Here is an 18,341-nt window from a genome sequence, read left to right as displayed (position 1 = left end):
TGTGCTGATGTGTCCATTTGAGGTACAAATTCAGGTTCTGCAGCAATAGACTCTTTCTTTCTCTTCTTTCTGCTGACTTCCTGATGATCATTGGAATCTATGTCAGATGTTGTGACGTTGTCATGTGTATTGTGAGGAGAAATTTCGGAGGTTTGAGGGTCTTCTGTCTCGACCTCCATAATCTGATGAACTTCAACTCTTCCTGGCCATTTCGTGTGCAAAATGTTACCAATTTGCCGAAAAATAGCTAGAAGTTCTTTGAAAGAGAGATCCTCATATGGTGAATCCATAATTAAATCTAGGCTTGAAGTGGGGGAAGGATCTGCCTTGTCCCTTCAACCACCAAGTGCTGCACAGGGCAGGGAACAGGAGAGGGCCTGAAAAATGTTTTTGAAGATGAAATAAAAGTCTTACCTGCTCTGATGATCGAGCACTCTGTTGACGCTGGATAATGCACTGACGAAAATTAAGCGACTGTTTATAACAGCAAGCTATTAACTACTATTACAATGAATAAACATAAAAAATCGCTAAAAGATATCAATTAAATTCACAGTTTATCATCAATAATACACGATACGAAACACTCACTAATTTCGAACATACTACATTTTCTTTTTCATAACAACTATTTAAATCACTGATCACATACAGGGTGTTCGGGATAAATTTGACATATTTATAATTAATTATATTTTTCCGTAAGTTACATGTATTAACACACACTTCTCTTCATTTAAAAGTTTGGACCCTTCTTCATTCATATACAAGATGTCAGAAAGGATGGATAGCTGGAACCCACCTGAATCATGGAAGAGAATAACTTGTATCATGATGATTCGTGCCCGCCATCAAAATAAGGATATTACGACTGCTGCCCAATGCTCCCTGAATACAGTAAAAACAATCAGGCATGAACTAGAGACTTGCAATGGTGACTACGAGGATGTAGCAAGAAGAAAGATCCCTAGCAGACGATCTGATTGCGTTCGTACAGCAGAATTCCTCGCAAATCTGCAGGAACAGGTGTTGAAGAACCCTGGCATTGGAATTCGGGCTTTGTTCGTGGAGTTGCTAACTGTAGTCAAGCCCTGGATAACAAGGGTAGGCAATGGTAGGCCGTATGTATGGCAGCAGGATTCGGCCCCTTGCCACACCTCTGGGAAAAGTCAAAAATGGTTGTCTGAAAATTTCTACGACTTCACCAGTCCAAATGTTTGGCCTCCAAACTCCCCAGACCTTAACCCCATGGATTATTTTGTATGGGGCGCAGTTGAAAAAGACACCAATCGCACTTCCAGTAATACAAAAGCCCAGTTAATGGATAAAATTAAAACAGTTTTTGCGGCCCTTCCCAGGGAGACTGTAGCATCAGCTTGTTCGAGGTTCCGAAGCAGAATTGAAGCTGTGATCGATGCTAATGGTGGTTATTTTGAGTAAATCTTGTTGATAGTATTGTAATTAACTCTGCCTGTAATGTTTTTTTGTCAATTCATTAAATTTAATAGATACAAAGAACATTTTCTTTTTCCTTACGAAACTGTCAAATTTATCCCGAACACCCTGTATATAAACACTTGGCAACGACTACCACAATCCTGCTCCATTTAGATAAGAAACTGCTTATTTAATTAATATATTATGAACAAGCTCACTGTTAAATGGTGAATTTAATATTTAACATATAATTATAATATATTATCATCTATTATATTATTTTTAACGGTTTCGTTTATCATTTTAGGCATTTCTGAATATTTTATAAATAAAAATTAATTTGTTTAATATATACTCAATTTTTAGTTTTGCAATTTTGACGTTATATTTAATATCAATATAACAAAATATTGACAAGATTTTTACCGAGAAGATCTTTCAGACTGACTTATGAAATCATCTACATGATATCCTTTTGTAATAGAAAACTTCTAAGCTTCAATTAATGACCATGAATTGTTATAAATTATAACAATTCCTGGCCACCTCCAGTCCACAAAATTTGAGAGGTCGGTTGCTGCAAATCAGTGATCAGAAAGTGATCTTTTCGGCCGTTAACGTTTATGATATAATATTAACCAATAGCAGAACATCTTCGTCTTCAGCCTGTTTTTGCTCATGAGCAATTGCTTGTGTTGGTGTTGATAACTTGAAAAGTAAAAATTGTATTTCGAAAAAGTATTTATTAAGAAAAATATAATTGCTAATATTTCATAGTATAGTAAATGTATTTTCTTCTTTTATACGTCACACCTTTTCTCTGTCACGATACAAAAAGATGAACAGTAAGAGCTCCAGCTATTACAGTGCAGGAGGTGTGATCGAATCAATCGACCGTGAGATGCGGTGATTGATTCATTCAATCCAATACCCTTGGAGGGTAACGGATGGCAATGCTGTAGCCAATGAAGTTCTAACTGAGGCTCGGCTATTGCTGTTACCCTCCTGCCATGATCAGAGCTTTAATAGCTCAATAACACCTTATCCCTACACTGTCCTCTACAGATAACGGGGAAGATGAAAAGCATTCTTGCTTCGCCCCTTTAAGCCAGTCCTTATAAGGACTATAAGGATTACAGTGCAGAGATTTTTGCGAGGAACAACAAGATGGCGGCTCGCGTATTAGTGATAGAATGAAATGGCTTTGGATGTGTGTTTGTTCATACAGTTTAAAAGGGAATTTTATATAAATTGTTTATTTAGAGTGTAGTAATATCGTTTGAGCACAAGGTAAGACTTTGATTTAGATGCAATTTAATTGCTATTGCTTCGTTTAGCCTACGCTTGGTATTGCTGGCAGTCCTTTGCGGCTGCGGGATATTCTAAAAATTTCTGCTGGCAGGTCTTCAGACCTGCGGGATTTTTACTAGCGCTCACACGCAATTAAATCGATATGAGCGTGCCTGACCTAGATGTATTCACTGATTTGCTCTTATACTCATTAATAAACTCCAAAAGAAGTTCAAGCTGAAATGGCCTACTAGCATGATCGACCCCGACATCATTATCGAGTCACTCGATAAAGAGTTAGCACTCACTTTTGTTAAAAAAGCTTCTCAAAAAATTTGAACGAGAACGGCTATTTAAGCTTATATTCTTCACCCGAGGTTGATGATGAAGAAAAATGAAGACTCTCCCCGAATGGAAGAAAAACTCAATCTAGTTGTCTCTACCTCTAATCCTTCTGATCAAGGAGAAATCCACGCTCGTAAGAAGAGAAAAACTCTCGCTGCTGAGCCAACAAATGATGTTGGTATGGATGCGGACGCTCCCATTTCAGATCCATCTGCCGCCCCCCTCCCCCAATGAAAAGGTGCCACTGATTATTCTAAGGGAAAAGCAGGGATGGACAACACTAAGAATCATCATGGCTAACTTACAAATGAGTTATAGATCTGCTAAAAATGTAGATGAGGGCATAAAAATTCAGCCCGCCACGGTTACTCATTATAGAAATCTTACAAAGGAGCTGGACGCAAGAAAAACACAATATCACACATTTTCACTTGCCTCCGAAAAAAATCTGAAAGTGGTCCTACGAGGATATTGACACGAATGAAATAGTTACTGACCTCAACTTACAGGCTCTACCTCCCATAAAGGTCACCAGCATGTTCAGATCAAATAAGACACCTATGCCTCTAGTCTTAGTAGAAATTCATAATATTTACAAAGACATATACAATCTAAAATCAATCTGTGGACTTAAAATCACCCCAGAACCATTGAGAAAGAGAGCATCTTCTGGGCAGTGCCACAGATGCCTAAAATTTGGCCATGTCCAGAAGCTATGCAAATTCCAGTACAGATGCCTAAAATGTGATGAGAATCACCCCACAAACATCTGCTCCAAGCCAAACTCTACCCCGGGTAAGTGCGCTAATTGTGGGGGTCCTCACCCTGCTAATTATAGAGGGTGTATACATCACCCCCAAAACAGATGGAACGATCCAAATAATCAATCTATCTCGTCATCTAGTGCGAGAGTTCCTGAAGCTCAGGCTCCTCAGTCCTCCAAGATTGAGAACATAACAACAGGTGCTCGCCCACCATTAACTGAGCCCCTTAAGAAAATGAATCTTCAACATCAAGCGAGAACATATGCTGATGTGGCCCACTCCAAATAGATAGTACAAACTCAGAACCTGGATAATCCACATTCAAATCTATCAACTATTATCACCTCTTCTCTTGCAAACATGCTGCAGAATTTCAGCAACTCAAATCCATCACTAAGTGTTACAAAAAGATTCTTACAGCAAACCCAATCCATATTATCTGCACTCTCTGATGCACAGGAAAAAATCACCCGAGATTCGCTTAGGATTATCACTTGGAATGCCAACGGTATCAAAAACAAAGTGTTAGAAATCCAGGAATTCAATAATAGATACAACCCAGATATACTGCTAATCAATGAAACTCACCTGAGGCCTGCTGACAACCTGAAAATCAGAGGGTATCAGATTTACAGAAACGACAGGCTTGGGTATAGAGGTGGAGGTACAGCCACCCTTATCAAAAACTATATCAACCATCATTCAATAACCAACCCTACAACCACCAACCTCGAAATCACAGAAATTAATGTCCTCACAAACTCAATTGAAAACCTTAAAATTTTTTCTGCTTACAACCCTCCATTAAAGACATTGTTGAACTCAGATCTGGATGCCAACCTTGGAGTAAAAGGACCGGTGGTCATCGCTGGAGACTTCAATCCAAAACATCTTGCCTGGAACAGTAAATCTATCAATAAAAATGGTCGCATCCTTTCTAGCTACACAGGATCAAACTATGCTGTTGTGGCTGGACCTACCGAACCAACTCATCTCAGTACGTTTGGCACTGCTGACATCTTGGATATAGCTATCTTTCAAGACATTAAACTTCAGTACAGCCTTAAATCACTGAAGGAGCTGTCGTCGGATCGCAATTGGAAGAACAAGAATGCCTGTCTCCTCCCTCTCACTCAGGCATATCGTGGGAGAGATTGTCTAAAGCACTTAGGGATCAAATTGGACCCGTCCCTCACATATGCACACCAGAAGATGTGGAATCTGCAGTGACTAGCCTCACCCAACAGATTAAGTCCGCTATAACGGTTGCAACCTTCCACAAACCTGGTCGTTTGCCTGAGGATATTATGGACCTGATCAGAGAGAAGAACAGAGCTAGGAAGAGATTTCGTAACACTCGCGCTCCTCAGGACAAAATAGTTCTTAATAGATTGAATGGGGCAGCAAGAGTAAGAGATTCACTTGAAACGCAATGAAACCAAGTTTGGGATAAAACGTTAGCCACTATCTCACCTATTGATCACTCTATCTGAGGGTTACTGAGAAACATCAGAAATAAAAGCAGATCCTCCCCCCCCATTATCTCAAACCAGGGCTTAGTTCACACAGATGTAGATAAGGCAGAAGCCATACTAAAGAATCTAGAGGAGCAATGCAAACCTTCTTATAACAAATTAGATTTCAATCACTTGTATAAAATCCACAGACAGGTCAGACACGCATTAAATCTCAGAGATACTAGTGCTGACCATATTGCACCCGCATCACCTGTTGAATTATATGATATTATTAAAAAACTTAAGAACAATAAAGCTCCTGGACCAGACGGCATCTCAAACAGGGTGATCACACTGCCGCCTCGGAAAGCTGTAGTGCACCTGACCAGTATAATAAATGCAATCTTAAGATTTTACTATTTTCCTTCCACCTGGAAACTGGTTGATGTAATCCCCATACATAAGCCAGGCAAAGACCCACACCTACAGCAAAATTATCGTCCAATCAGTCTCATCTCCAATCTGGGTAAGGTTGCGGAGAAGGTCATCCTCTCACAAGATTTCAATCACTTGTATCAGTATCCAAATATCAGTAAATGACTTAAGCATCCTCCCTAAAGAACAGTTTGGTTTTCGGCAACACCATAGTACTACCCAGCAAATCCACAGAATTGTGGAATACATCACCACCAGCTACAACTGGCGCCAGAGCACAGGAGCTGTTTTACTAGACCTATCCAAAGCACTTGACAAAATCTGGTATTTTGGACTCCTGCACAAACTTATCTCAGCCGGCACCTCACTAAAAATGGTTCACTTAATCCATTCATATCTTCAGAATAGATCAATGCAAGTCAAAATCAACGGTTCTACATCGTCCTAGCGCCATATCTTTGCTGGAGTGTCGCAGGGATCCCTACTGGCTTCATTGCTGTTTTCTGTATACATGTCGGACATCCCACACAATCCGATGTCTTCCATTTTGGCCTTGTATGCGGACGATACAGCAATACTAACCAGATCTCTCCGACCCCATTTCATTACCAGAAAGCTTCAAGGAAACCTTCTAAAGCTGGAGGGTTGGTTCTCTTAATGGAGATTGGAAGTCAACCCCCCCAAAAAAGCTCAGCCATTTTTTTCTCGAAAAGGCCAATATCTCCTGCAGTCGATGTGTTACTATTCAATACTAAAATTCCCTGCCAGACAGAAACAAAATACCTGGGTGTAATTCTCGGCAAAAAGCTATCTTTCAACCAACACATCAAGTCTACGTGCGCAAAGGCATCTAAAGCCATAGCTTATCGCTAATTAACAGAAATAGCAAGCTCAGCAACAGAATCAAATTGCAGCTATACCAGATGAGGATTCGTCCTATAATCACCTATGCCTCTCCAGCCTGGAGCCACACCTATAACACTAACATTATCAAAATACAGCGAGTGCAGAACAAGTGCTTGAGAATGATTCTGAACGCCCCGTGGTATGTTAGAAACAATCAACTTCATAGAGATACTAATATTCCCTATATTTTCTCTTTTCTACAATCCTTTGCATCCAAGTTTTTCCTAAAGACGTCCATACACCCCAATGATTTGGTTCAACAAGCTGCAGCATACGAGGCAACGGACATATTCAAACATAGAAGACCAAAAGCTATATTAGCATCCCATAGCGATGTAATCTCCATGCCCATTCAGGGCGAGCAAACTGCTCATAAATTTTACCTTCACTGTAACCACAACAGATAGCGGGGAATATGAAAAGCATCTTGCTTCACCCCTAAAGACATAAATGCCAGCTGTCATTTGCAGTGCAGAACGAATAATCAATCGAAATCAAAAATAGCAAATTGAGATTAGATTTAAAAATTAAGAAGAAAAACAAATGAAGAACACACTTGAGGAGTGATGATATTAATAAATCAGGGTTTGTAGGTGAAGAGCTGCACTAAAAAACAAAAAAAAAAGAAGTAATATACTGGTTGGACGAAAAGATGTAAATAAAGAAAGAAGTCTATCAAAAATGTTTTAACAACACGTGACGCGAATGATAGAAAGGAATATAATGTGAAAACAGAGGGGGAAGATCACATAACATAGAATCTGATAAAATGCGAAAAGATCAGCAATCCACTAAAAACCTGTCATGCCAAGCAACGAGAAAGAAGGTTGACTGCAAAATAGCATTTTTATTGTTTTTTTTATGATATTGTGTTGCAGGGATTTCCAATGGGAATTATATTCTCCTTAAAAAACAATTAAAACAATAATGTCAGACATTCTAAACTACAGCCAACCTCTACCTTCTTAACACTTGGCTCATTTGTTTACATATTAGGTAATTTCTTTTAAATGAGATATCACTTATTTTTAAGAAATAATTAACAAAACAGTCGACGAACGAATAATTAATCGAAATTAAACAATGCAACCTGTAGCAATGACTTCGTTTTACTTTACGATGGTAGCTCGTGATCTTAAATCCGCGTTGTTTTCTGAAATATATGAGTTCTCAAGTCGATTTTTTGGCTTGTTAGATTAAAAAAAAAAAAAGAGTTATACGTGTGTGTATGGGGGGGGTAAGCAGTTTATTTCCTGTCTTAAAGCTAGACAGGCCTTTTAACAGTGTAGGAATAATGAGTGCTCTGTTTAAGTCCGGTTTGCATAGGAACTTGCTACTTAATATTTAGCTATGTTCCATTTTATTGAAGCATACAGCTCGAAATCACCACACACTTTGGAACATCCAATAAATAAATAAACTATTAGTAAATGACTACAGCAACAGCATCTCATACACGCATGCTAATTTCCTCCTATATAACGACAACACTAAAAGTTAAATGCTACATTGCATTTAACATAATATCACATACACTGTTAACTGTTAACTTCTGTGGCTTGATGGATGTCAATCCCGTGGATTCTGATCCCGTCATCGGTATGAAAAAGACTTATTTTAAAGGTTAGCGAGCACTCGGCTCACCCTAATTAGGGCAATGTGGAAGCGCCTGAGCCGAAAGGCAGTTCAGCTTTCGGGCGCTTAGAAAACTCCTGAATGAGTTGCTTCGAATGAAAAGCTGCTTAGATGAAAAAGTAGCGGTAGTGTTATGAAGCAATGTGGAAATATCTGGGATATCAGCATCGAGATGCAGGAGAGCATGTCATTGGGTGATCATGGAGAAGATGACTTGAGTATTCCTGAGGAACCTCTTAGTGTCGGCTTGGCTGGGGTTCATCTTGCTAAAGGCCATTAGCATCTCCCCTAGTGAGGCAGCAAGAATCTGTGCAGAATTTTCACTGTAAGCTGTCAAGGCTACGGGTAAAATCCGCGGAGAGACCACAGAAGCGTATGTTTTATCGGCGGGAACACTCCGCACTGTGACTTCCGGCGAAGGTTTCGTGTCTTGAATCTCAGTGGGCGGAGCCAACGCCGCTCTTGTCTTCTGTAGGTTAGATGGGTGAATTGAGCAGCCTTTAAAATTTGCTGGATGGGGGCCGCCACAATTCGCACATTTAGCAGGTGTAGACGATGATTTTGTGCAAGTGTGCGAGGGATGGTTGTCACCACACTTTACACACTTGTAATCTGCTTTACATAACTTTTGTGCATGCCCAAATTTTTGGCAGCGGTGGCATTGACCGGCGGATGCCTTTCTTCTGAGTGGTTCTGTCTTGATGACTAAGTTGCAGACTATAGTAAGGTCGTAAATTGCTCTGTGGTCTTTACTGATCTCCACTAAGACCAGAGGCATGGGGCGCTTGTCTGCGCGAGATCTTAATTGGTTCAAGACCTTGTGATCTGAGGTCAGTAGCTATTTCATCAGTTGTTATGGTTTCTGCCAAACCTCTGATGACTACCTTAAGGACCGGCGGATGCCTTTCTTCTGAGTGGTTCTGTCTTGATGACTAAGTTGCAGACTATAGTAAGGTCGTAAATTGCTCTGTGGTCTTTACTGATCTCCACTAAGACCAGAGGCATGGGGCGCTTGTCTGCGCGAGATCTTAATTGGTTCAAGACCTTGTGATCTGAGGTCAGTAGCTATTTCATCAGTTGTTATGGTTTCTGCCAAACCTCTGATGACTACCTTAAGGTTTTTTTCGCTTTTCAGCTGGTAGGTGTGATATGGGACTTTCTGTTCATCCATAAGTCTGGTGAGCTTGCGGTAGTCCGTTTCTCCTTCGGGCTGTATGCGGACTCCATCATCGGTGTTTTTAGCTGATGAGAACTTGATGTTATTGTTATTCATCGTCTCTGCAAGTGACGACCAGTTTTCTTTAGCTCTCAAGATTACTGGCGGAATCCTCTCTTTGCGCTGTGTCAATGTCCCTGTTCTTTCATCAGCTAGCGCTGATGTATCCATTGGAGCTGTAGTTTCCGACGTCGTAGGTATTATTTCAGGATCTGTTGCAGGGGATTTTTTCTTTCTCTTCTTCCGTTTGACTTCCTGAAAGCTACTGGAGTTTGAAGGAGAGATGTCTTCAGTTGTTATTGCTGGCTCGCAGGCGTTGTCATGTGAAGGGTGAGGAGGTTTAGAGGGATGGGTATCCTCTGTCTCCGCTTCAAGGATCTGGTGTGCTCCGATTTTATCTGGCTATTTTTTATGTAGCAAGTTGCCTAACTCTCTGAAAAGCGTCAAAATTTCCTGAAAATTGAGATCGTCGAAGGACTTATCCATGGCTAGGCTTATGATCACCTCCGTATCATACATACATCCATCCCTAATATATTTTATTTAATTTTTTTTAAAAAATAAAAAGGTGTCTTAATATATTATATTTATTTTGATTTGTTTTAAACTTTTTATTAAGAAAAACATTTTTAAAATCTATAAATTAATAGATATAATTTTATTTTATATAAAATATCAAGAAAAATTATTATTATTTTATGTTTACACTTTCCAATAGAAAAGTGTAAACCTTGCATTAGCACCATGGGTGGACTAAATAAAAATCAGATAATTCAAGAACATTTTTTGACAAGCTCAAGCAAGAAGCGGTTTGTCAAAAGGATGGGTAAGAAATGTAATCGTATTTTATGGGATTAGATTTCCCTCTAATTCCATACAATTCATATATTAATATCGATATTAATATAAATATAAATAAATAATAGTAATATATTTAAATATAGTTAAATAATACTGTAATTAAATATAATTTAATATTAATGAAATATTAGCATGTTTACTTCTTTAGATTACGCGGCATATTAATATTAGAATAAATTCATATCTTAAACACAAACTAGTTACAACATTCGCAGCCAATTAAGCCTAATTCAAAACTGAATTGGTAAATAGTACGAAAATTTATATTCATATAAAAAAAAAATTCAAATTTACTTTTAATTGTTACATTTTCTGGAGAAATAAATAAAAAAATAATAGTGTCTACACATTTCTTTGAAAATCTTAGGAAGAAATTCTAAACACTTGCCTGAACATTAAAAGCATGCGAAAATGTATCTCCTAATGTCTTAGCGTAGTGTTCGGATCTTCCTGTTTCAGTGGCGTAGAGAATGGTGGCTTTAACACGTTGAGAGAGGGCTTTGCCGAATAAATTCGAAGTAAATTTCACTGCTCTGAAAAAATCAGTTAAATGATGAAATTAAGTATTATAATTTCTTCTAAACAGTATAGAACTATACAAATAAATTATTAGTATACAGATTTTAATGCATTCAAATGATATATAAATATTTCTTATTCGATAGCGGTTGCTTTTTAGTGATGTGAAATAAACATTTGTGCTGATAGACGAAGTCCAAATCTAATTCTGCCAATGGCAATGCATTTAGAAACAGCAAAATGTGCGTCGCTATATAATATATTAATAATATCTTAAGAGATTAATAAAATTAAAAAAATATATATTTTATAAATTATAATATATTTTTTAAATGAATAAGGCATCTACAATATTTTTAATTGTCAGAATTTTATTCATGTAAGCTATACTCCATTTAGATTTTTGCATATAAATGTTATAAAAGAATACATTAGCAAAAAGAGATTCATTATCTTAAGTAGGAATCGACCGTGAGATGCGGTTATTAATACCCTTGGAGGGTAATGGATGACAATGCTGTAACCAAAGAAGTTCTAACTGAGGCTCGGCTATTGCTGTTACCCTCTTGCCATGATCAGAGCTTTATTTATTTATAGCTCAATAACACCTCATCCTTACACTGTCCTCTACAGACAACGGGGAATATGAAAAGCAATATTGCTTCGCCCCTTTAAGCTAGTCCTTATAAGGACTATAAGAGTATGATTATGATTAGGACCATGAAATGCGGTGATTGATTCATTCAATCCAATATCCTTGGAGGGTAATGGATGGCAATGCTGTAGCCAATGAAGTTCTAACTGAGGATGGGCTATTGCTGTTACCCTCCTGCCATGTTCAGAGTTTTCATAGCTCAATAACACCTTATCCCTACACTGTCTTCGACCAAGAGTGCACCGTAACGATACCTACTTAGGTACAATAAACATTTAACATTTTAATGTAAGAAGATTTATTATATAAAAAAATTACGCTGCTGTTAGTTTCTTATTCTCTTGATATTTTATCATCCATCGTGAGTAACTTTCCGAAATTCATAAGCAGTCGGTCTCCACCTTAACCATCAATGAAAGGGAAGTCCGCAGCTACGATTGAAAAGAAATCAAGAAGAGAATACGGCAGACAAACGCCCGCCATCTTGTGATCCTAACTCCCTAACACTCGTGGTCTTGCCTACAGCAGTGTGAGTTGTATGGTGTGATGTGAGTAGCATATTATATATATATATATATATATATTTATTTATTTATATATATATCCTGCCTTAAAATGGGTCAGGACCGCCTCGATGTTGACCTGCGCAATCCAGGTTTGTTCATGCCAACCCCCTCCTACACTGGAATCAAATGAAAGTTGACTAAAATGACAAATCTAATAAAATCTGAGATTAAAAGGTCATGAAATGAACGATGTTACAGATATATGCACACTTTAATTCTTCCCTGTGTAATCTGAGATGTGGTTGGTGGCCTACGCCATCTACTTAGGAACCGTTCTTCACCCAAACGGTATCTTTCCTGCTCCAGGAATAATAGGGAGATAGCGGAGAAGCAGTTCTTAATTCGATGGTAAATCCTGTCTTCCTCAGTGAAATGTTTTTTCCGTACTTTCATATGTGATATTTTATCACACTGATGAGAAAAATTCGTTTTTTTTTTTTTTTTCTACCACCTCACAGAAAGTGGGCAGTGGGATCCTAAGCACTTCATCCAGCCTTCGCCAAATGTGCTGCACTGGCAGAAGAAATAACCTCCAGTTTCAATTAAATGACATACTTCGCAAAAGGGTCACAAGGGTGGGGTGATATTATGATTTCACTAGTTTCACTGGTTGTCGGCAGTAAGCGATTCTCCAAGCCAAATCCCGGTGAAAAGGTTGATCTGTTCCCAACTGTTTTTGATATTCTTAAAGAGCACCTCTTCATTCGTGCCCAAATCAGGCGTTCCACCACCAAAGTTTTTCTGGGCAAAGTTGAAGCACCTGAATCCCATCTGTAACAAATCTTTGTGTTTTGCACATCGTATAGTACCACTCTGGCACTATCACCACACATGGTCCAGTGTGGCCAGTGGTCCGAAACAGGGTAGGAAATATCCAATAAAGTATTTAATTAGATTGCCAGATGGGAAATTTGATGCAAATGCTTTCCGTGTGGTTTGAACAGTGTTAGTGAAATAGGAATATTTCTAGATCGGCAGGGGAAAAACCCTCCTTGTCTGTGGGAAAGATGGAGAAAAGCCCGGTGTACCTAATGTTTCCTGTGACTTCAGAAGAAGTCGATGATCTATCTGTAAATAACTCAATCCTCTGCGTCTGTGAAGTTGAGTGTGTGGAATAATAGCATTGGTATTGCCATCATACAAAATAAGAGACGGATGTAACTTGTGACTTTCTAAAACTTGCAGAAATTGCATTTATAAAGTATAAAAAGTATTAATAGTCCTTATAAGGACTGGCTTAAAGGGGCGAAGCAAGAATGCTTTTCACCTTCCCCGTTATCTGTAGATGACAGTGTAGGGATAAGGTGTTATTGAGCTATTAAAGCTCTGATCATGGCAGGAGGGTAACAGCAATAGCCGAGCCTTAGTTAGAACTTCATTAGCTACAGCATTGCCATCCATTACCCTCCAAGAGTATTGGATTGAATGAATCAATCACCGACTATGTAAGTAAAGGTGAAATCTCAAAAAATCGGACGATCTCTAGGCCACTCCATAGTGAGCGAAACACCGTCCATATCTCAGCGTTGGTTCCACTCAGTGACGGGCTCCCCGACCACCAAGCAGAACCGCTCAAATTCCGAAGAAAATAATTCACCGACAAAGCCCCTCAGCAGGCCGTGCCGGAGAACACCTTCCCCGCAGACTCAAATTGCTCCCTTAAGGCAAAAACCCTAAGAGAGCGAACTCAAAAACTCATCGCCCAAGGGGTAACAGCAACAGCCGAACCTCAGCTGTACCAATGAAGTTTAACTTCATTGGTACAGCATTGCATTGCCATCCATTACCTCCCAGGGCATTAATGAATCAATCACCGCATCTCACGGCCGATTGATTCATCAATCAAAAAGTACTAATAGTCCTTATAAGGACTGGCTTAAAGGGGCGAAGCAAGAATGCTTTTCATATTCCCCGTTATCTGTAGAGGACAGTGTAGGGATAAGGTGTTATTGAGCAATTAAAGCTCTGATCATGGCAGGAGGGTAACAGCAATAGCCGAGCCTCAGTTAGAACTTCATTGGCTACAGCATTGCCATCCATTACCCTCCAAGAGTATTGGATTGAATGAATCAATCACCGCATCTCACGGTCGATTGATTCAATCCTAAAAAGTACTAATCTTATCCTTATAAGGACTGGCTTAAAGGGGCGAAGCAAGAATGCTTTTTATCTTCCCCGTTATCTGTAGAGGACGGTGTAGGGATAAGGTGTTATGAGCTATTAAAGCTCTGATCATGGCAGGAGGGTAACAGCAATAGCCGAGCCTCAGTTAGAACTTCATTGGCTACAGCATTGCCATGCATTATCCTCCAAGGGTAATGGATTGAATGAATCAATCCTACCTCATCTTCAATTCAATCTAAAAAATAAAAATTAAAAAATAAAAATTAAAAAATAAAAAATAAAAAAAAGTACTAATATAATAATTAAGCGTCAAATATAGAAAAAATATATTTATAATTATATGGTTTGATTAAATTAATATTGTTTACATAATTAACTTGTAGCAATTAAAAAAATCTTTAAGATATTTATATGTATAATAATATTACCAGTATAATATTAATATTATTATTAACATTATTGAAGAATAATAAAACTATTAAAGTAAAAAGGTGTTTAGCATAAAGAAAAATATGGTGCAGAGTAATGCGACATATATTGAGAAATCCATTCAAATAGATATGAATAGATATTCTAGAAAATTTTACAGTATTTGGATATAAAATGATTTTATATATATATATATAAAATCTTATATATATATATATAAGATTTTTTTTTAAATAACAGAAATATTAGGATATACAGTGGTACCTCTTGAGATACGAGTTTAATTCATTCCATGACCGAGCTCGTAAGTCAAAATGGTCGTATCTCAAATTTTCCCCATTGAAATTAATTAAAATGAGATTAATACGAACCAACCCCCCAAAAACCCTCCAATTTTTTTATAATAATGTATTTATAATAAACAAATATTGTATACAACAAAATAAAACCAAATACATACATATATGTAAAAAAGAATCTAAAGAAATAAACAGATGTTGGCGGAGCTGATTAGCGTATGGTATTAATTTTTTCTTTCACTTCACTTTTGCTTAACTTAATTTTCTTCTTCACTAGTTTTTTTTTTCTTTTCTCCCACGCTTTCGTCACTTTCATCCACAGGGCGTTTCAATAGAAATTTGTCCAAGGAGCTTTGTTTCTTCCTCCCTTTCAGAATGTTTCCGAAATGAGTTAGGCAAGTGTCATTAAATAGCGCCGCTGCACGACCAGTTGCAACTTTTTCTGGGTGTTTCTTTTCAATAAAGTCCGAAACTTTTTCCCACATCGCCAACACTTTCTTTATCTCACTTGAAGGGATAACATCCTCTGCCTCTGCGGTTGTACCAATCTCCTGCAGAACCTCTGTATGTTGCTGCGTGTGCAGTTCCGTCAACTCCTCCCTCGTCAGTTCCTCGGAATGTGCGGCGACAAGGTCTTCGATGTCTCCCTCATCCACCTCCAGGTCCATGGACTTTCCGAGGGACACAATCTCCTCCAGCACTTCCTGTTCAGGTCTAAATCCTTCAAAGTCCCTTTCAGCCACAGTTTCAGGCCGCAGATTTTTTCCGTGCAGAGGTCAAGGTCCTTTTTGTAACACCCTGCCAGGCCATAGCAATAATTTTGAGGCATATGACAATGTTGTAGTGGTCCTTCCAGAACTCTCGACGGGTGAAGTTTGTGCTCTCCATAACCTCAAAGCAGCGTCGGAACATGTGTTTGGTAAAACGTTTCTTGAAATTGGAGATCACCTGTTGGTCCATCATCGGCTGTAGGATAGGGATGGTGTTGGGTGGAAAGTAGAGAACCTTTATAAAGCTGAACTCCTCTAGGATGCCGTCTTCAAGGTTTGGTGGGTGGGCAGGAGCATTGTCAAGGACGAGAAGGGCTTGCAGGGGTAAGTCGAGGTATTCCTTAACGGCAGGACCAAAGACCAAGTTGCCCCACTGCACAAAAAAACTGCCTGGTGACCCACACCTTTGGGTTTGCCCTCCACATAACCTGCAGTTTTTCTTTTAAAACCTTATGTGTCTTGAAGGCTCTGAGTGGTATACGAGCAGCGGCTTGATCTTGCAGTCGCCACTCGCATTTGCACACAGTGCGAGGGTCAACCTATCCTTCATGGGCTTGTGACCTAGCATCTTCTTTTCTTCCGCCGTTATGTAAGTTTTGCTTGGCATCTTCTACCATAAAAGCCCTGTCTCATCACAGTTGAAAACTTGTTGGGGGGATGAATCATTTGGCTTCGATCAATTCAGCAAAGGTTTAGACAAATTCCTCAGCTGCCTTAGAATCAGAGCTCGCTGCCTCACCATGCCTGACAACAGAGTGAATGCCGGTCCTTTTTTTCGGATATTTTCGAACCACCCACGACTGGCTTTGAACTGCTCTTGTGAAGTCTCCTGTGCTGTGAAGTATCTGGGGTCTGCTGCAGCACATCTGCGTAAATGGCTCGTTCCTCCTCGCAAATTATAGTCTCTGTCACAGTGTCTCATGCGAGCTGCTTCCCTGTCAACCAAAAAATCAGCAGGGTCTCCATCTTTTCATGGACAGATTTGCGCACCTTTGAAATAATTTTAACGCCCTTAGCTGGAGTTATAGCCTTGATCGAGTCTTTCTGCTTCAGAATAGTACATATCGTAGAAGTAGTGCGATCGTACTGCGTTGCCAAGTCTATTACTCTTACGTCTTGCTCATGTTTGTCTATTATCTCACGGTTTAATTCCATGAATATCACCTTTTTTTCCTTTTCTCACCACTGTTCTTTACACTCACCTTCTTTAGACTCATGGTATACGAAACAAATTAGCTAAGCAACTGTACATACAAAAAAAAAAAAAAAACACCACACAAAATTAAAACTCAACACGACAGAATGAACAAATGAGTGAACTGAACAACGACGCGCAAGACTCGGGAATCTGAGCAGAGTGGTGGTTGCGCCGTCACCGAAGCAGGCTCGTATCTCAAAAAACTCGTATGTTGGGGCACTCGTATCTCAAGATACCACTGTATCAGGATAACGGTGATGGAAAGGCGCATGCGCAGTATAGAGAACGAGCAAAGATTTGAGTATGTCATTGATTTCAAAACTTTATTTAACAGCGCCCTCTTTTATAATGAAAGAGTTTGAAAATTCTTTCCATTACTCTTCATAAATTAATTAGTGATATATTTATTGAATTACGTATTGTATTGTAGGCGACAACAGTGAATAATTAAGTTAAGGGCGATAATAAATCCCGTATAATTTTACATCCGGGTATGAAACTCGGAGATCGAAATCTAAGAGTTTCATGCCGAAGAAACTATCGGCATGAAATGTCCAAGAGTAAGTCATGTAGTAACAGTAAATAATGTTAAAAGTCTGAAATTTTCAATAAATTGGTTCTGTTGTGCTGATTACTATATTTCAAGCAACGTTCAATTGAACTACACTCTGATTTGTTATTTTAAGTGAATTATTATTATTTAATATTTACTTAGTGTCCCCACCCCCTAAAGATCTCACATTCGTTAAGGGAAGCAGGCCCCTTAATTTCGGAAATTCAGGGAGTACAGTAAGGAATAAAAATGGGATAATGAGAGAAGAACTGATGGATTCACATATAAGAATCAGTTCCAAGCACTTCCGTGGAGTCATCGAGGTGAATCGATGGATGAAGATTATGCAAAAATGACCAAAATAGAAGGAATTAGCAGAAATAATGAACAACCGTTCCTTCAGTCTAACACCACCATCTAGGAGAAAATGAAATAATACCTGATGAATACAACAAATGAGAGAATATGAAAGTGGACAAAATGGAGGAATTAAAGAGATTGGATAATATTGTATTATTCAGCATTGGAGTGTACCAGTACGCTTGTTTGTTAATGGAAGGACAAAGAGAAAAGTACTTGGGACACAGTTGTTTATTTTGAATCTTACATTAGTCCAGTGCCAAATGACTAAAACTGTTAACTTATTTTTATGTGTTAATTATTTATTTTTTACATAATCTGGAAACCCAACTCTATCAAAACCAGCCATGCCTAAGATGGGATTTGAACCCGCAACTTGTTGGTTGGTGATCGGGTACACTATCTGTTCAACTAACCATCGCCGGCATCCAGTGGAATTCTACAATTACAAAATGACAATTTAGCTGGATAAAAGCAACGAATACGCAGAAATATCACTGAAATTTGCAAATGTCTTTGACA

The 18,341-nt window shown here is 38.6% G+C and overlaps 1 protein-coding gene across 3 annotated transcripts in view; it reads right to left on the bottom strand.

The window, feature by feature from the left end:
* Nos (Nitric oxide synthase) overlaps nt 1-18,341 on the bottom strand; it is a 271,860-nt gene that overhangs the window by 62,889 nt on the left and 190,630 nt on the right. For all 3 annotated transcript variants that reach the window (XM_090400097.1, XM_090400099.1, XM_090400100.1), the window contains one exon: nt 10,735-10,879. In XM_090400097.1, the coding sequence (XP_090256223.1) occupies nt 10,735-10,879 (145 nt within the window). The remainder of the gene's footprint in view (nt 1-10,734; nt 10,880-18,341) is intronic.

Source organism: Typopeltis vanoorti, chromosome 11 (assembly GCF_054136105.1).
Source record: "Typopeltis vanoorti isolate ZY-2024b chromosome 11, IOZ_Tvanoo_1.0, whole genome shotgun sequence".
NCBI classification, from domain to species: domain Eukaryota; kingdom Metazoa; phylum Arthropoda; class Arachnida; order Uropygi; family Thelyphonidae; genus Typopeltis; species Typopeltis vanoorti.
The sequence above is the reverse complement of the archived record's forward strand: the minus strand, read 5'-3'. Positions and strand labels throughout refer to the sequence as shown.